This window comes from Lygodium microphyllum, chromosome 18 (genome assembly GCF_053477565.2).
Source record: "Lygodium microphyllum isolate KBCC chromosome 18, Lygodium_microphyllum_v1.1.10, whole genome shotgun sequence".
Taxonomy (NCBI): Eukaryota; Viridiplantae; Streptophyta; class Polypodiopsida; order Schizaeales; family Lygodiaceae; genus Lygodium; species Lygodium microphyllum.
Window position 1 is genome coordinate 22,303,414 of NC_141152.1, and position 26,822 is coordinate 22,330,235.

At 38.3% G+C, this 26,822-nt stretch overlaps 1 protein-coding gene across 8 annotated transcripts in view; it reads right to left on the minus strand.

Moving 5' to 3' along the window:
- LOC148020667 (uncharacterized) overlaps window positions 1–26,822 on the minus strand; it is a 68,557-nt gene that overhangs the window by 8,874 nt on the left and 32,861 nt on the right. For 5 of the 8 annotated variants that reach the window (XM_087698468.1, XM_087698465.1, XM_087698467.1 and 2 more), the window contains 3 exons: window positions 640–726; window positions 467–549; window positions 260–338 (listed from right to left, as the gene is read on the minus strand). In XM_087698468.1, coding sequence (XP_087554594.1) covers window positions 260–338; window positions 467–549; window positions 640–726 — 249 coding nt within the window. The remainder of the gene's footprint in view (window positions 1–259; window positions 339–466; window positions 550–639; window positions 727–26,822) is intronic. The other 3 variants (XM_087698470.1, XM_087698472.1, XM_087698471.1) reach the window with 3 other exon arrangements.

The window sequence follows — 26,822 nt, forward strand, 5'->3', positions numbered from 1 at the left end:
ACACGAATATTTCAAGCAGTTAACTCCCTCCTGCAAAAACATGCAATCTCATATAAGTTTTGTACTACAAATGCTGCAAGCCCAGCTTTCTTTAAGTTAACACAATTGTGCAACATTCCTATGGAAGATCTATAGAACCCTGCATTGGGACCAATGAAGTGTGGCTTAGTTAAGACCAAACAGTAAGCAACCAGATTACAAAAAGTCCTCTTTAATACTACCACCATCTATTTGATTCAAACAGAGATTAGATGTGTACCGAACAAGTGTTATGATCTTGAAACGGATATCCCGAGGTGCAGCTGGCTTCCAATATGTCAATACTCCTATTGAGTGTACTGAAAGGTGTTACAATTTACATCAAATATCTATGATAACACCCAAAAAAGAAAACCACACCACAAACAAAAATATCATGGGATAGCTAAAAGAAATACAAAAATTGCATTTTTAGTTTTTACAGAACCTTTGTTGTCTGGCAAGAACAATATCATCTTCTTCATCAAAAAATGCAGCGGCCACTGCCTTTTCCATAAGTTGTACAGTAACCTGTAAAAGGCAATCAAGCCTCCACATTTTTAACATTGACTTGCATTGAAGAAGCCCTCTATTAAACTTTTTTCAAAAATGTGCATTTACCTTAAGAACAGGACCTTGACTCTGCTTTGAAATATTGACATACAAAGGATATTTCAGGTAAACTTCTGTGTTACCCTCTTGTATAAACTGAGAAATCCAACAGCCAAAGGATCATGAAATAAGGAGATCAAGAAGCCACATAACCCACAACAGAAATAAAGCCTTACATTTCTGATTGAAAGACCTTATCAAGAAGGGCTAGGATCGAGGTTTGAATGGTACTTAAAAGTGTGAAATCATATATTAAGTGAGTTGTATCATTCTTTGAGTCTTAGAAGCTATAATATTGGCAAACTTGATATTTGAAAACCAGAACTTGATATCATTCACCTCATTTACAATGAAAATGCAAGAAATTCAATCATTCGAAACCAGGCATTCCTAAAACCAGGTCTCAGCTTACACTCGCACTGTTGGACTGTTGTTCCATTTGCCAGTGGTCTTTTTCGATAAAACCACAAAATCCCCAAAATAGATCAGATTGACACGAGAATCTGACTGAGGAATCCCTAGACTAGGCTTAACATGTTCATACTGTCTCATTATGCACTTCTAAGCCCAGGTCTTAACTCACAAACCCTGGTAGGTTTGGATTGTGGTTTGATTTTGGTGGGTCTTTCTCAGTAAAACCACAGAATCCCCAGAACATAGTCTAGAAGACATAAGAAACTGAGTGAGGAATCCCTAGTTTAGGATTAAAATCTTCATCATTGGCCTAACATGAGAACATGAATAAGGAATCCCCATTGCTCTAGGCTTCACATGTTTATTATTGACCAGTGTCTAATATAGCACACTTAATTATACATTAATTGCAGGAAATTGTCTCTTCTTTCTCCCTCTGAGTGTAAATCACAGCACTTGAAGACAGGTATTTTCCACTCGATTCAATGAGAGTGCAGTCCTAACAATACAAGTAAGATGGGAGCTGATGAGATAAAGTTGATGATGACCTGATAAGCATCTTGAAACCTTGAACTGCTCAACCAAATGGAAAGCCACATAGCACCAAGGGCTGACAGAGAGCGCACACAAATGTACAACCACCACCAAAAACAAGATAGTGCTCAGATAATGGAATGGAATGATGCACTAAACAAACAATAAAGGGAATGAATACAAAGTACAGGGTCAATTGCAATGTAGAGCAGGGGCAAAGCTTTGAAGCAACTGTGGAAAGAATTGAAGGGGAGCTGAATGAGTCATCAATGACATCACGAACAGCAAGATTATGCCATGCTGGAACAAATCCCAAGCATCTCTACCAATTGCCTTTTTAATGACACAACAGCACCCTGCTCCTCCTGGACAGCAGTTGTGAGAGCAGGATGCTGCATTCAAGAGCTGGACAACTGCATTTGAAGTAGAGGAGGTCCAAGGGCAGTGAACTGATGATGTGGCCGCAGTATGAGCAATCATCAGGCAGCAGACTGCTGCATTTCAGCAGCAGATGGTTGGATAGCAGCAGCGTGGAGGCTGGTAGCAGGGTCATGGGGGCAGCATGGCTCTGTCTTGACCTGCAGCAGTCCCACATGACAGTCCAATGGTTGCTGGAGCAGCAGAAGCTGCATTTGAATCAGCAATAGCAGCACCTGCCTTTTTTGGATGACATGGCAGCAGCTAAGAAAGGCTGAGGGCTTATAGAGAGCAATGGATGCTGATGGCCAAGGCTAAACACGATGGCAATGATGGCTGAGCACAAAGATAAAGTGGCCTTGTCCCTAACCCCCACTTATGGAACATCTTGAGCCTTATCTTTTAAAAAATGCTCGATTTGTTTTAAATTTAATTGGATTTCCTTTGTTAGGCTGGACAAGAGAACAATAAATTGGCCAGAATTTGAAGGCCTAATTTTTTGTAGTTTAACGAGCTCCACATAAGCACACTAGCATAAAAAACTCATTAATGTGGATGGTGTGCAACAAGGCTACTCACTCAGGATAGTGATGGGAAAGTCAATAAATAAGCAGCGAGAAGAATCCACATGGCAATGACTCCATATAAGCATGATAGGAAGATTATCGTCAAAAGTCAGCCACTCTGGCTCCTTGCAAGAAATACTTAGAAAACTTTCCTCCACAAGCCCATGATCCCTCATTGAGACAGCAAGATCACAATTTTAGGCACCTCCACATAAGCACCAAGACTTACTAGATAAGACCTAAGAGGAAGTGATGGTGGGATGTGGAGTCAATGCAATGTGAAAGAAAGAGAGAGAGAGAGAGAGAGAGAGAGCACACATGAAGTTTTTGGTGGATACTATGATGCCCTTATTCTTCATTATCTTCACTTATATATGATTGTACAATGTGTACTAGTACAAGGGGTACCCGCCAAGCCTTTGGCCATTGGCCAACAACCTCCCACTTAAAGGCTAATGTGCCTTTAAGGGTGAATAAACAGTGAAAATACTATCCAATGCCCATCAACACTCTACACTATGCAAAGTGCTCGGAAGATAAAATCCTCATGAGAAGACCTACAAGGTTGTCATCCTTATGCATCTTGACAAGCTCAATCCACTTGTCCTCAAACACCTCCCTAATAAAGTGATACTTTGCCTCAATGTGCCGTTTTAGCCTTCTACTCATTTGACTTAGGTTTATTCTTTGAAGTATGGAGGCAATGAAACACTGATAGCCTTCCCCCTCTCCATATTAAAAAGCTGAAGTACTATAACAAACCTTTTGTATATCAATTGTTACCAAGACATATTCACTCAATGTTTCCAAATTAATTTTATGCTCGAGTACTTTGAAAGGTGATTTGTATTATTTAAGTGTTTCAAAATATGATTAAATATTCATCTTTTTATTTAAGGATAACCAATGGCCAAGATGCTACTTAGGTCATCATTGACGAGATGCCCAAAAGAAATTAAAAGTTTAGCCGAGCAATCAAATTGAACAAAAAGCTCAAATAACTAAGACTTTTACACTTAGATAGTCACATTGACTAGAAGCCCATATAATGAGTGGTTTCAAAAAGTGAAATCAAATGCTCGTGATCGAAGAAACAAACCATGAACCAGTGAACGTATATAATGAAGCTCTCCAGAAGCTAAATTTGGAGACTCCTAAAATTTAGGAGGTTACTATTTTGAGAAGTTGCTCAAATGGAAATTATATTCGCGTCAATGGCTTCGGAATTTTGCAGGAAACAATTTTGTTTTCAGCAACTATCTCAAATTTTTAACTATTTGAGAGATTTTGAGTAAAACGTTTTAAACCTTCTTTCTCTAGAAAAGTGACATGTGACATCTAAAAGAGGACATGTGTTATCTTGAAGAGATAAGTATTCACTTGTCATTTGTAGTCTCTACTTTTCACTTTTAAACATCCAAGCCCACACCTATATATTGGAGATCTCTCTCTTCATTTGGAATAAGCTCTCATGCTAAAATTTCAGCCACATACTTTGTGTTCTCCTATCTATCTCTCATCCAAGAAGCACTTTCTACTTCATTTGATCTAATCCAAGCACTAAAAAAGAAAATCAACTTGTTGCCTGAGTTTGCAAAAATAAGGGTTCAAAAATCCAATTTTTCAGAATTGTAGTAAATCAACTTTTTTATATTGTTCGGGCATTTGGTGCCCATGGTTTTGTTTCAATAAATTCCTATAAAGGAGGAGGGGTCAGTTCCCCTCTCAACATGGTATTGCCTCTCTCTCTCTCTCTCTACTACTGCCACACAGCCTACTGGAGTACATCATCATTGGACCTCATCTTCTGTAGGCGTCCCTTTGGATAGAGCAGTGGCACTTAGCCGGTCTAGGCGCCCACGTCCACCCGGACGAAGGCCTAGACATCCACACCACAAACAAATTAAAGCCATCATTGAGCGCCACAGGAAACAGATGCCGAGACGCCTCAGCCATGCAGAGATACACCTCCCTAGAGAACAAACATATCATTGATGGAGAGTTTTCCTTTCTCTACTCTCACTTTCAGATCACTGACATGTTTCCCTTTTATAGGACACTATTTCATTTCTTTTTCAGTCTTATAGGCATGTTTTTCATCTTTTTTCTCGTTCCCGATGAGAAACACACCATCCTTGTATGTACTGCTTTGGTCTCATAGGCCACATTGGCCTTTTAGAGATGTTAATATACTCTCTCTCTCTCTCTCTCTCTCTCTCTCTCTCTCTCTCTCTCTCCTAATTTTCATAGTGATAATTAATCAAGTTGATTAAGTTTAAAGTATTGCCATTCTCATGTTCTTCTCCACGCTTACATTAGTATCAGAGCAAAAACTTCTTCTTTAAAATAACTTTTCTAGGTCACAAGTTCTTTGGACCCAACTTTCTCACCATGTCAAAAGGCAAAAATGAGAATTTTATTGCTCCCGACACTCCATATCTGTCTGCTTCTCTAATTATGAGAAGTTACAAAGATATAAGGAGTTGAAAGCCGATCCAAAAATTCAAGTTTTAATAAAGAGAAGTGCTAAAGCACGGGCCAAAGCAAAGGTCTTGGAGTATTTCCTTACCGAGAAGGCTCTTGAGACAAATGGTATCACGGCTACAAAGGCCTATCTCAGCATGAAAGGTATCAATGTTATTGATGCAACTAAGTCTATGAAAGTTAACATATTACCTATCATTCAAGGATCCACCCAAGCGGTGACTTCAAAGTCTCATCATACACAAGCTGCCTCCTCTTATCCCAAGAATCTCTCCATGGAGAAGAGGAATAAGAAAGTCAAAGAACCAACTGTCTCCATGGTAATTGAATCTCCAAAGATGTTTTTAACAAAGAAAAATTATGCTAAAATAGACTTCAAGCCTAGTGAGAAGAGCGTCAAGTTTTATATTTTCTATGGTAAGAGAGATTCTCAGAAAGTTGTCTTTTACTGGACAATTTGATGTTGCTTTTGGTAGTGAAAATAATACAAAAAAATCAGAAATTAGAATGGTTAAAATGCATCTGAAGGATGCTGCTTTTGTGGCTCATAGTTGTTCAAGAGAAAAAGGAACCCTAGTCTTGCAAAGAGTTTAATGAGATGTTCAACAAGAAGTTTCTACCTTCATCCTATGAAGCCGATATACAATAAGAATGAGATGAGCTAAAGCAAAGCCATAAAAACAATGTTAAAACATATATCAACAAGTTTGCAGCTTTTTCTATTAAATTTACATCTCTTAATGAAGTTCCCTTCAATATGGAGATAAGAAAGTTTATCCATGGATTACATCCAACAGTACGACGAGCTGTCAAGATGACAAAGCCTGATACTTCAAAAGCAACCTAAGATGTGGCCTTAGAACCTGAAGGACTGCATATGCCATGGATACTCAGTAAAGCCTCAAAAGAAAAACCACAAAGGAAGAAGACTAAGTTATTTAACCAAAAGAAGTCAGATAAACAAGAACCAAAGCATAAAGATGGAGGTAGACCACCTTTGCCACCCAAAAAGAAGCTAACCTATCAACAGTTAGCAGAATATAGAAGAGGAAAACGATACTTCTGTTGTGGAAAAAAAGGACATATAGCTAGTTAATGTTCTAATAAGGCAAAGAAAGAAAACCAACCTCAAAAACAACTCAAATACATGTTGTACCTAAGAAATCCTTGCAACAAGATGAAACTTCGTTAGAGAAAAGGAAGCTTTTTATGGCTTGGGGTAAGATTGCTAATCAACCTGTTCTCATTCATTTTGATACGAGAGCTACATATCATTATATCTATCCTCGGATTGTTGAAGCTTTGCATACCAAAGGAGAGGTTTGAAACACCAAAAATGACAAGTGCTACTTTTCAAGGAATGGAGTCTAAAGTTACTCCCATTCTTGGGAAACTACAAATTGAGATAAGAGGTCAAGTAGATCATGAGATTTTTGTCATGGGAGATCTCTAATCATTGTGATGTTGTATTAGGAATACCTTTGTATAGAAGAATAGATTCAACCATTGATTGCAATCAAAATAAGTTTAGATTCCCTTTTAAGAGTAAAGATGTATCTTTTGATGTGGGAGTGGAAGGAAACTCTATTTCCATCTTATCCCATGTACAAATTTGTAAAGCAATGAAAAAGTTTATTTCCTCGTACTTGATTTTTACCAAAGATTCTAACAAAGAGTCTAGAATTGAAGAGTCCATCTCAAATATGAACAAGGACAGAATGAGTTTCTTCAAGGAGTATAAAGATTATTTTGCTGATACTTTAGTTAACAAGTTATCACCAAAGAGGCCAGAAGATCATCACATTAATCTCATTCCTAGAAGCTCACCTCCAAATAGGCCACCCTATCGTGTGAGTCCAACACAACAACAGGAGATTATGAAGCAAGTGAATAAGCTCTTGGAGAAGGGTCTAATAAGACCAAATTCCTTACCTTTTTGCTCTCCAATCCTCTTAGTGCAGAAGAAAGATGAATCTTGGTATATGTATGTGGACTACAAGGCCCTCAACAAAATTACAATTCGAAATAGATTTTCCATTCCAAGAATTGAAGATATCTTGGATAGATTGGATGAATCCAAAGTATTCAATCGGATAGACTTAAAGAGTGGCTACAATCAGATAAGAGTTGCTCCTCAAGATATTCATAAAATAGCATTCAAGACAACTTTTGATTTGTATGAGTTTCTTGTACTTCCATTTGGTCTCACCAATACTCCTGCAATCTTTAATAGAATGATAGAAAGAATCTTTAGAGCACATCAAAAGTTACAAGTACTTTCTTTGATAATATTTTGATCCATTCAAAAGATTAAAAAACAGCATAAGCAACACTTGAAAATAGTTTTTCAAGTACTCCACAAACACAAACTTTATATGAATGGCAAAAAGAGTGAATTTTTCCTAGAAGAGATTCACTACTTGGATCATATTGTATCCAAAGATTATATTCGAATGGATCCAAAAAAAGTCAAGGCTATTGTAGAATGGCCAAAATTGACTATTGTTCATGAAGTTTGAAGTTTCTTGGAAACCAAAATTGGCTATTGTAGAATGGCCAAAATTGACTATTGTTCATGAAGTTTGAAGTTTCTTGGAAACCAAGAAAGCAATGGCATTCCAATGGACCAAACTAGAGAAGGAAGCTTTTGAAGCTTTAAAGTTCTATTTCAGCAAAGGACCTATTTTGATTATACCTAATTTGACAAAACCTTTCTTTATGGAATGTGATACTTCAAGAGACTACATTGATGCAGTCTTACACCAACAAGGGTATGCAATTACTTATACAAGCAAAAGGTTGCAAAATACAAGAAAGAATACTACTACCTATGAAAAAGAGTTAATGGCCATCATTTAAGCTTTAAGAAGGTAGTGGCATTCCAATGGACCAAACTAGAGAAGAAAGCTTTTGAAGCTCTAAAGTTCTATATCAGCAAAGGACCTATTTTGATTATACCTAATTTGTCAAGTCCTTTCTTTATGGAATGTGATGCTTTAGAAGACTACATTGGTGCAGTCTTACACTAGCAAGGGCATGCAATTACTTATACAAGCAAAAGATTGCAAAATGTAGAAAAAAATACTACTATCTATGAAAAGAAGTTAATGACTATCATTCAAGCTTGAAAAGATTGGAGACACTATCTTTTAGATGAAGAATTTCTCATCAAGACGGACCATGACAGTTTGACACATTTTCTCAATCAACCAAAGATTTCTAAAAATTATATTCGATGGGCCAATTATTTGACTCAATTTATTCAAATATTGCATATTGTTGGAAAGCAAAACAAGATAGCTCATGCCCTATCAAGATCTCAGATTCATACAATGTCCATGATTCACCATACAAATTTCACTAGTATGAGAGACATGTATACTTATGATGAAGATTTTAAAATCATCTGGGAGAGTTTACAACTTGGTATAAAAAGGGTAAACTCTTATGTTATTAAAGATAGATTTCTTTTGATAGAAAATAAGTTATGTGTTACTAAAGATTTTAGGCCTAAAGTAATGGAAGAATGTCATATGCGGCTTCTTACATGGCTAATCGTGGTATTTTGGCCACAACCAAGACACTTGAAATGTATTTCTTTTAGCCAAGTCTTCAACAAGACATTAAGCAATTTATCAAAGAATGTCTTGTGTCCCAAAAGATTAAGTTTAATCGCCAAAAGCCTGAAGGGCTTTTGCAACCGTTACTAATTCTAAGCCAACCTTGGAAAAGCATTGCTATGGATTTTATTTTTGGCTTGCTAAAATCAACAAACGACAATACTGGCATATGGGCTATTATTGACACGCTTAACTCATTCCAGTCAAGAAAACTATCAAGTCTCAATATCATATGGCTAGAATATTTATTCAATAGATCTTTAAGTATCATGGGTTACCACAATCCATCATGGATGATAGAGATCCACGAATATTAGTCTCTTTTAGCAAGCTCTTTTCGAAATTTTGAATACAAAGGATACAAAGCTTACATTTTCTTCTTCTTATTATCCTCAAACAGATAGTCAAAGTGAGATAGCCAATATCATAATATTGGATATACTGAATTGCTATTGCTATAAAGCCAACCAACAATGGAAAAAGTATTCGCCTTTGGTAGAATATATCTATAACAACATACTTCATACTTCTACAAGTAAAGCACCATTTGAGATCATATATGAAAAACCACTCTTATTACCTACTCTCAAAACCAAGGAGGGGATATTTCATGCCGATGAGTTCATCCATGATATGAATACAACTCTTCCCCAAGTTAGACAAGCTATCCAAAGACCTCAAGAAAAACAAAAGAATGTTGTAGATAAGCATCGAAGGCAAATGATTTTACAGGAAGAAGATTGGGTGTAGCTGAAATTTGACAAAGCTCATCTAAGAAGCTCTAACAAGCCTTCATCCCAAGTCATTAAGCTCGCAACAAAAAATTATGGATCATTTCAAGTTACTAAAAAGATTAATCATGTTTGTTACAAGTTACAACTTTCAAAGCATTGAAGAATTCACAATGCTTTTCGTATCTATCTTTTGAAGCCTTGTGAAAAGCCTTCTCCATTGGAACGTATAATAAAGAATCCACCTAAAGTAGATGAACAAGGGAAGATACTTTGACAAAAGTAAATAGTCTTTTATATGATCCAAAAACGAGAAAGAAACATTTTTAGAAAATTCCTTTTTAAATTTAAAAATTACTCTTATTTAGATTTTAAATGAACGCTAGAAGAGTATTTTAAAGACTATCTAGAAATACTTATACCTTATGAAAAAACTGTAGGATCAAAAATACTTCGAGTAACGTCTTGAGGACAAGACAGATTTCAAGAGGGAAAAATGTAAGAAACCTTTCATATATTAATTGTTATCAAGACATATTGGCATATAGATTCCAAATTAATTTGATGCTCGTGTACTTTGAAAGGTGATTTGTATTATTTAAATATTTCAAAATATGATTAAACATATATCTTTCTATTTAAAAGTGGCCAATGGCCAAAATGCCCTATAATTATACTTGGATTGTCATTGACAAGATACCCAAAAGAAATTAAAAATTTGTTCAAGCAGTCAGATTAACCAGAAAGCTGAAATGACTAAAGACTTTTACACTCACATAGTCACATTGACTAGAAGCCTATATAATGAGAGGTTTTAAAAAGTGAAACTAAATGCTCATGATCAAAAAAACAAACCATGAACCAATGAACCTACAAAATAAAGCTCTCCAAAAGCTACATTTGATGACTCCTAAAATTTAGAAGATTACTATTTTTAGAAGTGCTCAAATGGACATTCTGTTCACATCAAGGACTCTAAAATTTCGCATCAAAGAAACAATTTTGTCTTTAATAACTATCTCAAATTCTTAACCATTTGAGAAATTTTTAGAGTAGAAGATTTAAAAGCTTCTTTCTCTAAAAAAGTAACTTGTGGCATCTAAAAGAGGACATGTATCATTTTAAAGAGACAAATATCCCTACACTTGTCATTTTCAACAAACACTTGTCATTTATAACCTCTACTTTCCACTTTTGAGCACCCAAGCACACATCTATATATTGGAGATCTCGCTCTCATGCTGAAATTTCAGTCACATACTTTGTATTCTTCTATGTATCTCTCATCCAAAAAGCATTTTCTACTTAGTTTAATCTAATCCAAGTACTAAACAAGAAAATCAGCTTGTTGCTCAAGTTTAAAAATTACAACAAATCAGCCTTTTATATATGGTTCACACACTTGATACCCGTGGTTTTGTTTCAATAAATTCCTACGAAGGTCTCAACGTAGTGTTCTCTCTCTCTCTCTCTCTCTCTCTCTCTCTCTCTCTCTCTCTCTCTCTCTCTCTCAATTTTTATGGTGATAATTGATCAAGTTGGTCAAGTTCAAAGTAATGTCATTGTCACGTTCTTTCTCACGCTTAAAAGTACCTTCCCAATATGCTTCTTTTGAGACAAAGAGGGAATCTTCTTGTCTCTACCTCGTATAACCTACATGCTAAGAATGTGACTAGCATTCTCCAAGTCCTTCATGTCAAAGGTTTCATGCAACCTTTTCTTCAATGCTTCCACATCCATGAGTGACTTCCCAACAATGAGCATGTCATCCACATAAAGTATTAAGATCATAAGGCTACCATCCATAGCTTTCCATATCTATAAGCAATAATCAATCTCACTACTATTGTATCCTTCAGACCTCATAAAGGCATTGAACATATCATACCACTCCCTGGAGCCTATCAATCCATATAAACTCTTATAGAGTTTGCATACCAACTATTCTTTACCTTTCATAACAAAGCCCTTTGATTGTGGCATATAAATATTCTCATGCAAATCCCGATGTAGAAAAGCTATCTTAACAAGTTATAAATCTTTCTTGGCAACCAATGCAAGTACCATATAAAGAGTAATCATCTTGACTACTAGTGAGAAAATATCATCCAAGTCAATTTCATTTTTTTGCTTGAATCCCTTGGATACCAATCTTGCGTTATACTAGGCAATGTATCAAATGGATTCATTTTCAACTTGTAGACCCATTGGCATGGTAATGGATATTTACTCTTTGACAAAGGAACCAACTCCCAAGTAGTATTTTTAACCAAAGACTCCATCTTTGACTACATACCCTTATTCCACTTATAACTATCATCCTTAGCAAAGATATCAACATAACATGAAGACTCTCCACAATTTGTAAGTATGATATAGCCAAGAGACAAAGTGTATCTATCTAGCAATCTAGAGACTCTTGTAGATTGTCTCAATATTGGCTCAAGTTGAGCCTCTAGCTATCCCAACAACTATCTACCCTCCCAATGTGAGCCGCCCACCTATTGTGGTACTCTCAACATTTCTTAGTTGTCTGAGTCATACATCATGTAAAACAAGTCATATATTTTGCTCATATGATGATCCTAGAATACTATCCTACATACCTCAATTGTCTTGATGGGTTGTTTATGCATCTTATCCTCATTGAAGATAACCTCATGGCTGCATACTATCTTCTTAGCTTTAGGATCACAAAGATGGCAATCCATGCCACCTAAATCACCATATCCAAAAAAAATACACTTCTTGGACTTAGGATCAAGCTTGTTCCGCTTGTCCTTAGAGACATGCATATAAGACTCACAACCAAACACCTACAAGTGATCATAGGGGGGTTTTTTGCCAAACCACATAAAGTGTCTCCCTAGGATTCAACCTGTACACAAGACACAACACAAGCCATATCCACAAATATAAGGGACTAAACATCAAACTCACCTCCTGGCCATAGAGCCGAATCATCCCCCGAGCCTAGGAGCTAGCAACACTCCGAGTCGCAACCACATCCCAAGGGTTGGTATCCTATACCACCAACCACCATCTCAGTGTACAAATGCATTGGCTAAAGAGCCAAGAGTCCAAGAGTGATGATCACACAATGATGTGCACAATAGGGCCTTGAGTTCTATAAATAGGACTCGATTGCCCTAACCTCGAAGTATCCTTAGTGCATTCACACTAAGTCACTTTATAACCACTATGACCAATGCTACTAGCGCCCATCCAAATGTCCAAGAAAGTAATACTTCCCTCCTTATTCAATGAATGAGTGTTATCCTCAACAATATTCTTGGGGATAAAGTGAGGAAAACAACTCTTCAATGAATGTACCGACTCCCAAGTAGCCTCCGTCTCTAAGGAGTTTTTTCATTTGACCAAATACTCACAATAAACAATTCAATGAGATAGTTTAGTTCTAAGATCAAGAACCAATTCAGATTTAAATGAAATATATTGAGCAGTATCCTCTAGCCGTGGAACTTCCTCAATTGGAACAATCAATTCACCTTGTCCCAATCATTCTTTCAAATGACCAAGATAGAACACAAGGTGAACTTGGATTTTTGAAGGTAAATCCAGCTCATAGGATACGCTACTTATATTCTTGGTAATTTGGAAAGGATAACAATATCTAGAAGATAATTTATAGCACTTGCCAATAGTCATCAAATCGGAATCCTTTGGGACTTTAAGGTAAACCCACATGTCCTCCTAGAGCTCTCGAGAAGTACATGTTGGCTAGCATAAAACATGGCACGATCCTAGGCCATTTTAATACTTTCCCTAGCAATCCTCAACATCTCCTGCATATTATTGATAGTTTTGGCTCATAACCGTACATAACTATAACCATTCATAAGCATAAACAGGCTCATAACCGTACATATCAATGGTTTTGGCTCATAACCCTACATAAGCATAAACAGGCTATAGCCCATAGCCGAATGCTTAGAATTATTATAAGCAAACTCAATCTAAGAAAGATAATGCTCCCAACCAGATTGTCTACGGGAGACATATGCACACAGCATATCCTCCATTATTTGATTTGTCCTTTTGGTTTATCCAACAATTTCAAGATGCTCCAAGGATGACATGGACAATATAGTTTCTAGTTTTTCAAAAACCATTTGCCAAAAATGGCTTTGTGAACTTTACTGATACAAATAGTCCTTAAATATACTTCATTTATGAATTTTACCAAAACTTTATTAAAATAAACACAGTCCTAGAGAGTATTTGTGTCCCACATATAAACCCTGATTTGGGAGGCCCCAAACTTTCTATAAATAGATACGCTACCCTCCATTTAGCCCAATCTCGTTTTTGCAACTTACAGGTACTAGGGCTTTGTCATTCTTCACACCCCGAGGAGATCTCAGCTAGAGCTGCCTACCCTTGCTGTACATCACCTAGCATCTACTACCAAGCCTTCTACTATTGTACCAGGGCTGTCTAATTGCTGGCAACTGCTGTTCAGGGCAGGAACAACTTGCGTTTTCAGTTCTCCGCCTTCCTAAGTTGTCGTACAGCATGTCCCTACTACCACCCAACTTCCTACAACCTCTAGACCGCTGCGTTTTGCTACACCCTACCCTCCATTCAGCCCAATCTCGTTTTTGCTGTTTGCAAGTGCTAAGGCTTTGCTATCCACACCCCATTCACGAACAAGATCTCAACCAGAGTTTCCCCACCATTGTTGTCCATCATCTAGTGCTTACTACCAAGCCTTCTACTATTGGATCAGAGTTGTCTAACTGCTAGCGACTGCTGTTCAGGACTGGAATAGCCTGCGTTTTCAGCTCTCCACCTTAAGAGCTGTTGTATAGCCTGTCCCTGCTGCCGCCCAGCTGTCCATGACCTCTAGAGTGCTGCATTTTACTGCTGTCTCCTCCACCCTACATGCCACATCATCTATAAACCTGTGTTTCGCTATTTGTAGCAACTATACAGCTTCCACATCAACATTGCTGCCTATGTTTGCAGATTTTCAGCATTTTTCTACCTGCCTCTCACACTAATCCAGCATCCACTGCTTGTTTGCTACTGCCCGACACCTTTGGAGGCTGCTTTGGCACATTTTGGGATCCGTCAAAGTACAACACTCTCCAACTCATAGTCTCTACCCCATTCCTCAAGACACAAGAGTTGGGGGTCAATGTTCATTCACTACATAGTGTGTTTGCTAATTGAGCATCGTATTTTATTCAAATTGATTCATTTCACTATTCTCTATATTCATTGTCTCTGAGTTACCCCAACCCTAACTATGTTTTATTATCAGTCTATGCTTAGACATATGATTGTATTTGAGTTTCTAAGTTAGGGCATTTCTTCACAAAATTAGAATCCCGGTCACTAACTATTTCATTGGGCAAACCATGAAGTATATAAAGATGTTTGACAAAGGGACCAACCAACTCATGGCTTTTCATGGTCGTCTTTGTAAGAATGAATCAAGAGATTTTCATCAATCACTTGACCATAACCCAAATTGTATCATAACATCAATTCTTATGGGAAAATCCTACGACAAAATCCATAGAAATGCTACTCCACTTTCTATTGGGAATTTGTAAAGGATGTAAGATCACGCCTGTCTATGCCATTTAACTATTAAGTTGACACTACAAGCACTCCTACACATAAGATTCAATCAACCAATAAAAGTGGCAAGTAACCAAGGCTAAAGTCCAATGCTTGGCACATCATGACACTCATATACAATTTTCTTGCGGATATCAAAATCATCAAGCACACATACTTTGCCTTGTTTAGGAAGTAATACATTACGAATAAATATTTTTCTACCATCTTTTTCTCAATAGCCAGCTTTTGGATGTCCAAAGTCCCAAAGCTTTACTAAGCTACTAGGTCCCTCTTAAACTAGTTGCCAGATCTTACCAAAGTGAAGATCATCTTGGCAATGCTCTTTGAAAGAAAGAAGTCAGTTGAGATTTCAAAGAAGGATAAGGCATTAACTTCAAGCATTCAACTAGAAGCATTGGCAATCATATTAGCTACGTTCTTGAATAAGATTTGCCTATCTGGCCACGGAGATCGAGATGACTACAAAGATATTTTAATGAATGGTGGTAAGTCCAAATAATAAACCAAGCGCCTTACAAATAATGACACCATACTTTAAGTACATGGATAACTGCCAATAGTTCCTTCTCTTGGGCAGTCTAACACATTCAGGCGTCAGTGAGCTTACGGCTCTAAATTGCAATAGATCAGCTGTCTTTATAAAAAACAATACCTAAAGCATAATCACTCGCATCTATATGGACCTCAAAAGGTTTATTCGAATCGATAATCTATAGCATTGGTACAATGATAGCCAGTCATTTCAATGTTGAAAACATTTATCAAGCTCACTAGTCCAAAGAACTGATAGACTAATGTGTTTTTTCTTCCTTCAAATACCCTTAAGCAAACGTGTTAAGGGTTCAACAATATGAGTATAGTCCTTTATGAACTTTTGAAAAAATCAAATAAAGCCTAAAAAAGATTTTACTTATCTTATGGTCCCGAAAATAATTCAATCAAGCACTACTTGAATCTTTTTGGGATCAATCCAAATGTCGTGAATCTAGATGACATGACTAAGATAAACTCTGTGGATAAAATTCACATTTAAAAAGTTTTGTAAACAATTGATCTCATCTTAAGAGACGTAAAACAATGTATTGTTTCACGTGTTTCAATGACTTACTATAAATAAAAATGTCATCTAGGAAAACAACTATCTACTTTCCGAAATATAAACAAAATAAATCATTCATCATCTACTGGAAAGTTACAAGAGTATTGGTCAATCCAAAAGATGGGACCAGAATTTGACAATATCCATACTGCATTCGAAACCCAATTTTTAAAACATCCTTTGAAGCTATCCATATATCGAATGATAACTGAACCTAAGATTGATTATGATAAAATATTGCACACTACAAAGCTAATATATAAGATCATCCATCCTAGGCAATGAATACTAATTTTTTAATAGTGACCTTATTGGGACCTTTGGGATCGATACAAAAGCTCATCATGCCATTCTTTTTTTAAGTGAGAAGGATATGATAAAACAGCCCTCAATCACATGAAAATGACTATCAAGCTCAAAAGAAAATACATAAGTTTTATAGTCAATGTACAAAGAGAAATATTTGTCAAAGAACCATGGCATACCAAGAATGACATCAGCATGGTCAAGGCTTATAAATTGGAAGTCCATAAACTAATGGCACTACTCGACCTAAAGATCTAAACTCAATATCATCTTATCCCAGTGATCCATAGTAGGGCCCTCCATATAACAGACACGATAAACTTGGTCAGCTAGTACCATGTGGAGCTACAATTTTTACACCAACTGAGAATAAAGAAAATTATGAGTAGAGCCATTATCAAACAAATTTGTAACTTCTTGATCATTTATATACACAGTGATCTTTAAAAGATCATGCAAACCCAATACAATTTTATTAATGAAACAACTATTGCAATTACTTGCATTAACGAAACAAACTTTCGCTAAAACTTCAAAAGATATACCTAGAGCTTCAATAGTGTTTATTGAAGTCTTAGAAGTAGACTTTATCTTCTTATTCTGGGGATATTCTCGATCGCTACGAAAGTGACCCATCTTGGCTGCAAGTGACCTTGCGCTTTGCACTTACCATCTTTATTCTCATGCAACAATGCATAGGATTGTAAACAAAGTGCATTCAATGCAAATCTATTTGATTCTTTTTTTTGTGGTTGGGGGAGGGAAGGGGGACGTAGGGGGGACAGCTTAAGGGGTTTGCTATCAGCTTTTAGCTTAAAAAAGGCTCAAACTATCGACTGAAAAAGAGACAACTATTTATAAAATAATAGAGTTAATATTAGGCAAGGCTACATATCAAAAGAAAGGCGAACACATAGTCTCCCAGTATAGGCGACCCAAGATACATAGAAAAAAATATATAGTTTCTCTCCTTCAAATCTTTCCACGTGGGAGGTCTAGAGAGATCATAGCCCTACTATTTTACCACATGACTTGATCCACCACCACCATGGGGACGTACCCATCTGCTCAAACAATTGTCTCTCTCCCTTGTTAGATATACTCAATGCCCCACCCTCGTAAGGTGCCACCAATGATCCATGGTGCTCAAAGTTGTAAGGTCCCCATTATGAGGAGAAGCCATATGTGAGCCCAGACATTGATTGAGTCCTGACTTGTATGTCAGATGAGGTCTATGTGACTGGATGGCAAAAAGATGACCGTTGTGGGTCTAATCTTTGGGTTAGACAAAGTAGTTAAGCTGGTAGCAACTCGAGGCACATTGCATCAAGTTGCGGGATAAGAGAGTTATCGGGGGCCCTAGCCAATGGTAAAGGGAATATTCCCTAGAATATTCCCTAGCCAACTAGTGGAGGTGCACATGGAAGGTCAACAAATACATGTGCATATGGAAGGTCAACAGACACATGGGCACATGGAAGGTCAACAGACACAGGTGCATATGGAAGGTCATCCATCATGACCCCCTTCACAAGCTATAAAATCTAAACCCCTTCACAGCCATCTATTATCCATCTTTCACCCACTTAGGGTTGTTCCAACTAGCCTTAAGCTCTTCACCTATCTTCTGTCTAGATTGCCATCTAAGCTTCACAGTGGAAGCGCACGGGTAAACAGAGCCATCTTTGTATCAGTTGTTTGGAGACAAAGAAATTTTGTTATTCTCCTCTTATCTGTTGTGTACTCTCTATCTCTTTCTTACATTCTATTCGCTGCGTCGTATAATTTTTACATGGTATTAGAGCCCAGGGGGTTCTAGGAATCGAAGAGTGCGCAAGAGACAAAGGCTTCAATAGCAAAGAGAAACGATGTCGTCTTCCGAAGTGGTTCTGGCGCATCAGGAAGTGGTGTTGCTGTACCAGCTATTCAAACACTGAGGATTCGTCCACCAACCTTCAACAAAGGTAAGTTAGATGATACAAACTACACCTTGTGGAAGTTCAAAATTACAACTATCATTGATTCTTATGAGCTTTTGGAGACTTTACTAAGGATTGACGCAGAACCACAGCCTACCCCCGACCCATCAAATTCTAGTGTGATGATTCCTCCAAATGTAGATCTTCTACAAGCTTGGAAATGAAGGAATGCAGATGCATTGTGCCTTAGTTACAAGCTATTCTGACTTTGATTCAGCATACAACCAAAGCATCATAGGCTTGGAATGTACTGAGGAGTCATTATGAAACACGAAACCAAACAAGGATTCAAAACTTGGAGAATCAACTAGCAACGCAAAAGTTTGCTGAAGGAGAGACGGTTGAAGCATTCATCACTCCGATTAAGAATCTACGCAACCAGATGGCTGGCGCTGGGATACAAAACACTAGCGAAGAGCTAGCTCGGAGGTGTCTTCAGATTTGTCCACAAAAGTTTGATGGACTAATAACTGCCCTTAATACTCAAGTGAGACCTCAAGCTTCGACTTTTGAGGAGTTTTGTACATTATTGATAGAGTTGAGCCTGAAAGCCCGAGAAGGAAGCAACAATGGAGATGATGCTTTCTCTGCCAATACAAAAGGCAAAGATGGTTCCTCCACCAAAAATGATGGGGACAAAAAGAAGAAGGGCGGTAAGAAGAAGTTTCAAGGAGATTACTTCCACTGCAAGAAGAAAGGACATGCAATCACAGATTGTTGTATCAAGAAGGCAGATGAAAAGAATGATACCCTTAAAAGTAAAGGGAAAGAGACAGCCAATATGGCTGAAGCAGAGTTGGAGTTATTCATGGCGACCATTGAGGAAGTGTGCTCCTCGGCGCAAGAAAAATCTACCACTAGCTCATGGGTGTTGGATAGTGGGGCCTCCCGTCACATGACCAACAAGAAAGGTCTATATAGTTCTATGCAACCTCTACAAGAATCCATCACTGTGACAGTTGGAAATGATGCAAAATGCCCTGCTGCGGGCACAGATACTATTTTTTTTGTTATTACAAATGGTGAAGTCAAAAAGCTTTCCGATGTGTTGTATGTTCTTGAAATTAGAAGAAATCTATTATCAGTTGCTCCCATAACTGATCTTGGTCATGAAGTAAGGTTCAAGAAGACAGGTGCAGAAATTATTGACAGTGCTGGCAAAATTGTTGGCAAAGGAGAAAGAAAGAACTCGTATAAGCTAAGTGCTCTTACAGCCACCGCTCGAGTAGGCACAAGTAAGCTTTGGCATGAAAGGTTTGGACACACCGGATTTGCAGTGTTGAAGGAGATGCAAAAGCAAGATATGGTTGCTCAACTACCTACAGTGACTGAATTGAAGGAACCATATAAAGCTTGTATGATAGGCAAGCAACAAAGAAAGGCATTTCCACAGATAAGCAAGAATAGAGCACAGGCTCCTCTAGAGTTGGTGCATGCTAACTTGTGCGGTAAGATGCCTACACAGGCCTTGGGGGGATCTTATTATTTTATATTGATTGTCGGCGACTACAGTAGAAAGATGTGGATGTACTTCCTTCGTGATAAGGCTCAAGCTTTTGGTAAGTTTAAAGAATGGCTAAAACTTGTTGAGAATGAAACAGAGAAAAGTGTGAAGAAATTTAGAACAAATGGTGGTGGTGAGTTCAACTCAAAGGAGTTTGAAGACTTTTGCAAGAGCAAAGGTATCAAGTGTCAATTGACGACGCCTCACACACCTTAGCAGAATGGTGTTGTGAAACACAGGAATCACACCATTGTGGAGATAGCAAGATGCATGCTAAAGGGCAAGGGATTGCCTAATCATTTTTGGGCTGAAGCTATTAATATTGCAGTCTACATTCTAAATCGGAGCTACACAAAAGCTCTCAAGGAAAAAACACCTCATGAGGCGTACAATGGTAAGAAACCATCTATCTCACATTTTAGAATTTTTGGATGTAAATGTTATGCACATGTTCCAAATCAGAAGAGAAACAAGTTAAAACCAAAAAGCAAAAAATGTATTTTCTTGGGTTATAGTGATGAGCAGAAGACTCACAAATTATATGACCAAGAGGCAAAGAAGATCATCGCGAGCCGTGATGTGGTGTTCAAGGAGGAGCCGCATACAGTGGAGGAGGAGAATGCAAGTTCTTCCACTTTATCATCAAGCGAAGAAGTAGTCCACTATGAACCTATCCCAAGAGCTGTCCCTATTCTTAAAGAGAAGGAAGCATCATCTTTAGATTATGAGGAAAAAGTTCACCAACCTGACATCACCCCACCGGAAAAACCATTGTTGCGTTGGGTGAAGCAGATCTATGGTCACAATAATTATATACCTGCATCTGTTGAGGAGAAGACAGACGGACCAAGGAGGTCTCAGAGAATAGAGAAGCAAAGGAGGGCTTCTACTCGCATAGTCAATATGGCATTGATAGCTGAGATTATGAGAGAAGTAAAGGAGCCAACTAACTTGGAAGAAGCACTTGTAGATCCAGCATGGAAGGCAGCTATGCAAGCCGAGTATGACAGCATAATGAAGAATGACACTTGGAAGCTAGTGGATCGACCAACAAAGCGGAAGGTTATTGGCACCAAGTGGATCTAGAAGGTAAAGTACAAGACTGATGGTACCTTAGAAAAGTACAAAGCCAGACTGCTTGCCCAGGGATTTTCACAGGTTAAAGGATTTGATTTTCAAAAGTCATTTACTCCAACTGCCAGAATGACCACTATTTGCACAGTACTTGCAGTGGCCGCTCACAAGCAGTGGTCAGTTTACCAAATGGATGTTAAATCAGAGTTCTTAAATGGTGACCTCAAGGAGGAGGTATACGTGGCTCAGCCACCAGGGTTTGAGGCCCCCCATTCTGAGAACAAAGTGTGTAAGCTGAAGAAGGCATTGTATGGGCTAAAACAAGCCCCCAGAGCATGGTACCAGCGGATAGATAAGTTATTTTTAAGCTTAAACTTCAAAAGATGTGCCTCAAATGCTAACTTGTATGTTTACAGGGATGGTAAAAAGTCTGTAGTGATTGTCCTATATGTGGACGACCTTCTTACAGGTGACTATGAAGATATGATCAACCAAACTCGAAAGACTTTGAGTTCTGAGTTTGAAATGACAGACTTAGACTTGCTGCACTATTGTTTGGGAATTGAAGTCTGGGCAAGAGCCAGGAAGGATCTTCATCTCTCAGAAGAAGTATGCATGGGAGATCGTGAAGGCGTTTGGCATGACCGAGTGCAAGGAGATAGCTACACCTATGGAGGTGAATGCAAAGTTATCCATTGAGGATACATCAGCACCAGTAGACATTGGGAGGTACAGGAGGTTGGTCGGCAGTCTGATCTACTTGTGTAACACCAAACCAGATATCAGTTTTGCTGTTAGTATTTTGAGCAGGTTCTCAAACAAACCTCATGAGAGTCATTGGAAAGCTGGGATGCAAGTGCTCAGATACTTGAAGGAAACTCTTGACTATGGTATCACATACAGTTCCAAAACTTCTCTTGTAGGGAATTGTGACTCAGATTGGGCAGGAGACACTGATTCCAAGAAGTCTCTTTCTGATTATTGTTTCTCTTTAGGTTCAGGAATTCTCTCTTGGATTAGTAAGAAGCAACCAACAGTGGCATTGTCTTCTACCGAAGCAGAGTACAAGGCAACTTGTTTTGCTGCATGTGAAGCAGTATGGTTGAGAAGGATCCTATGGCATATGGGAGTGCAGGATGAAAAACCAACTGTGCTGAGATGTGACAATCAGAGTAGCATCGCCATTGCCAAAAATCCAGTGTTTCATGCGTGCACTAAATATATAGAGATCCAGTATCACTATGTGCATGATTTGATCGAGGATGGGATAGTGGAATTGATCTACTGTCCAACACAAAAAAATGGAGCAGATATCTTCACCAAAGCACTTACGAAGAATCTACTTCAAGTTCATCTTCAGAGACTTGGCTTTGGGCCAAGGATATAGTTCACCTGCGGGTGTACATTGAGGGGGAGTGTTAGATATGCTCAATGCCCCACCCTCATAAGGTGCCACCAATGATCCATGGTGCTCAAAGTTGTAAGGCCTCCATTATGAGGAGAAGCCATATGTGAGCCCGGACATTGGTTGTGAGTCCTAACTTGTATGTCAGATGAGGTCTATGTGACCGGATGGCAAAAAGGTGACCGTTGTGGATCTAATCTTTGGGTTAGACAGAGTAGTTAAGCTGGTAGCAACTCGAGGCACATTGCATCGAGTTGCGGGTGAGAGAGTTATCAAGGGCCCTAGCCAATGGTAAAGGGAATATTCCCTAGAATATTTCCTGGCCAACTAGTGGAGGTGCACATGGAAGGTCAACAGACACATGTGTATATGGAAGGTCAACCGACACATGGGTACATGGAAGGTCAACAGACACATGGGCATATGGAAGGTCAACAAACACATGGGTATATGAAAGGTCAACAGACACATGTGCATATGGAAGGTCATCCATCATAACCCCCTTCACAAGCTATAAAAGCTAAACCCCTTCACAGCCATCTATTATCCATCTTTTATCTAGTCAGGGATGTTCCAGCTACCCTTAAGCTCTTCATCTATCTTCTGTCTAGATCGCCATCTAAGCTTCACAGTGAAAGCGCACGAGTGGACAGAACCATCTTTGTATCAATTGTTTGAAGATAAAGAAATTTTGTTATTCTCCTCTTAGCTGTTGTGTACTCTCTATCTCTTTCTCATATTCTGTTCATTGTACCGTGTAATTTTTACATCCCCTTGTTTTCTATGCATCTGCAATCCTATCCGTTTGTCCCACTACACCTAATCTTCTCTCTCTTTATACTACTACACTTATTTTTCTCTCTACACCTTTGAATAGAGACAAAATCTTCTCTCTCTCTCTCTCTCTCTCTCTCTCTCTCTCTCTCTCTCTCTCTCTCTCTCTCTCCAATATTAAACTCTTTTGGTCTCTCTCTCCCCGATTGATTTTGAGTCTTTCTCTCTTCTCAACATCAACATAACATTGAAAGTAAGGTTTTTCCTAACATTAAACACAATATCAACCTTGAAATTAATAGTAACATTAATGTAAACCTAAAGTGTTAACATGCAATAACAATTAATGTTACATTGGTTTCAACTCCCAATTGGCATTTGCAATAATTACAAAACCATACTATCCATCCATAATAAAAGCCCCATGGTCTCTGCTTCACAAATTGCACATGACCGAGAATGAGCACCAAAAAATTTTATTGAGCTAAAAATTTCATTTTACCAAAAGTATCATTGAATGACTACTTTACCATAAGGATAAGTATTACATTTGTAGAAAGTCCTTTACGAGCTAAAGCAAGCACCGCATTCATGGTTTCATAGGATGGATAAGTCGTTGAGCTAAAAATGCATTAGCTTTACTTAAACAGCCCTAAAACTTGCGTAATTAATGAAGAAACCTTGTTTATTTAAAAGAAACACGATCCTAGAGAGTTTCTCTATCCCATTAGCACAAACCCGCTTGGGAGGGTCCAAACTTTCTATAAATACGTATGCTACCCTCCATTCAACTTACAATCTCGTTTTTGCATATTTTAGGTGTTTCAACTTGCTGCCCACACCCCATTCGCGGAGGACATCTCAGCCGAAGCTGTTCATTGCTGTCTACATCAGTCGACACCTGATTTCCAGCCCTCTTCTCGCAATTTGGAGCTGATCCCACCTAGGCGACTGCTGTTTCTGCATAGACCTGCTGCCGTACTGCCTACCAATCATTTGCAGCCTGCATTTGGTAGTTTTCTCTCCTCCAACCGTCGCCCAACTTCTGCAGGCTGTCTAGCTTGCGTTTGGCAGTTTTCTCTCTTCTACATGCTCTCTAGCTTCTGTAGGCTGTCCAGCTTGCGTTTGGCAGTTTTCTCTCTCTTGCATGCTGTCCTGCCTACGTTTTTAGCCTTTCTCTCTCCTACAGGCTACGTTTTTAGTATTTCTCTCTCCTCACTACTATCTGCATCAGATCCAACTTCTCACTACTGCGTTTGCTAATATTTGACATCCGAAGGCTGCCCTGCGATTCGGAATCCGTTCAGAGTACGACACACTCTCCAGCTCATTACCCCTACCCTGATCCTTGAGATACAAGAGTTCAAGGTTCAATATTCATTCACTGCATAGTGTGTTTGCTGCATGAGCATTGTATATTCAGCAATTATATAACTTCAGTTATTTTCTGTATTCATTGTCTTTGAGTTGCCCTAACCCTAACTGAGCTCTTTTATCAATCTGTGCTTTGTCGTACAATTGTTATTTGTGTTTTTGTGTCATAGTATTTCTTTACATGAGTTCCTCAAAATTCATAGTTACCATTCTATCCCATATAACCCAAATTTGTATATCAAAACTACTTCAAAGGAGGTCAACTATATTCTTTTATATACTAATGATTTATTTCTTACAAGCTTAGATCCTGCTACTATTGTAAATATAAAGACTCAACTTTGCACCACATTTGAGATGACTGACCTAGGCTAGTTGTCCTACTTTCTGGGCATGGAGGTTGTTCGATTTGGGGATGAGATCTTTGTATCTTACCAAAATTATGCCCTTTCATTAGCCGAGTAACATTGTACTAATCAAACATAGCCTGTGGCCATGCCTCTCAATCCCATTGTGAAACTGTCTAGGATCTCCATGGTTAGTCCTTTGATGTACATACCTCTAGGCTTGTAGTAGAGAATGAAACATCCCCCCAAGATCCAACCCGCACAGGAGACTCGACAAACTCGCAATAAAAGGAACTTGACATCACACTCACCTCCCAGCCATAGAGCCAAATGAGCATACCCTTGCCTAGGAGCTAGCAACAGTCCAAGTCACAAATGCATCCCAAGGGTCGGCATCCCATACCACCAACCCACACCATCCTGGTATATGGATGCATCAGCCAACCAATGGGCCAAGAGTCCAAGAGTAGTGATCACACAACGAATTTGCATAATAGATCCTTGAGTCCTATAAATAGCACTCGGCTGCCCTAACCACGAAGTGTCCTTAATACATTTGCACTAAGTCACTTCGTAACCACCGTGACCAATGCTACTAGTGCCCATCCGAATATCCAAAGATATAACAAAGAAACTCCTCTAGTTGATTTAGACTAGGTCAAACTTAGCTTACTCGGTGTCTTTGCTCAATTAACATTTCAATGCACCTAAAATATCACATTGGATTGCTCGCATTCATATATTGAGATATGTTCGGTGTATCTATTCTTATGGACTGACATATGACCGTGATATGATTTTGCATGGCTATACAAATTCCAACTGAACAAGAGATCTTGGCACTTGGCATTCCCATGGTGGTCACATTGTCTCCCGGGTTACAACTCCCATTGTTTGGTCCAACCATTAATAGGAGACAATGGTTGCCTCCACTGCCAAAGCAGAGTGCAAGGCTATCTATGATGACACCACAAAGGCTATCTACTTGAGGAGCTTATCAATAATACTCCAATTTCCATGTGACATTCTAACCATCATCTTCTGCTACAACCATAGTGTCATTGTACTAGCTAGTAATCCCATCATCAGTTCGAAGACAAAACACGTAGACATGCACTATAACTTCACCAAAGAGTAAGTTGAGCTAAGCACCATTCACTTAGAGTTTATTACTTCATCAAACAATTTTGCAAACATATTAACCAAGCTGCCCAGTTCTTCAATGCTTGCTACCCAAGATCAGTGTAGATGCTCCCTCCCCTTCTATTTCAATGTGATGGAAAGAGGGGTGTTCCCTTTGGCTTTCCCTTCCACTGTCCAACAATGAGAGAGGGTAACTTCTTCCCTTGGTGTTTATAGGATTTTGCTTACTTTCTACTCCAAATATATATTTTTTATACTTTACTATCATTATCTCTTTCATGAGGATGATTATGATTATAAAAAGCATGCTTGGGCAAGTGAATAATTTCCCTACAAGAGCATTGTCTAAGTGGTACCATTACATAGCATTTTGCTTGAGCATGACATCCTACATTTTTCCATGCATTGGCATTACGTTCTTGTAAAAATGCATCTATATATATTTATCCCTTTTTGGTCAGACAATGATCGACTCTAGATCCACCATATTTGTGGCAGCTCACATGATAATCTCCCTAGGTAGTCTCTATAGCAGCATTCTACATGTACTCCCCATATTTTTTTTCTTCATCAACACCCATGAGTGGTTGTGATAGCTTGTTTGTTTTATGGTGTGTTGGATCTAACCATCCCTTTTATTTTTCCTAGGGGCATAGATACTCAATAGGATCAAAACAATCTCAACCACAAAAAAAAAAAAGAGTTTTGTAGATGCCTTGTATAAAGATATCCTAGGGTTTGCACAAAGAAAACACAAAATGTATGGGTGTAGCTTAAACACAATAACTCAAACAAGAATGCAATAAAC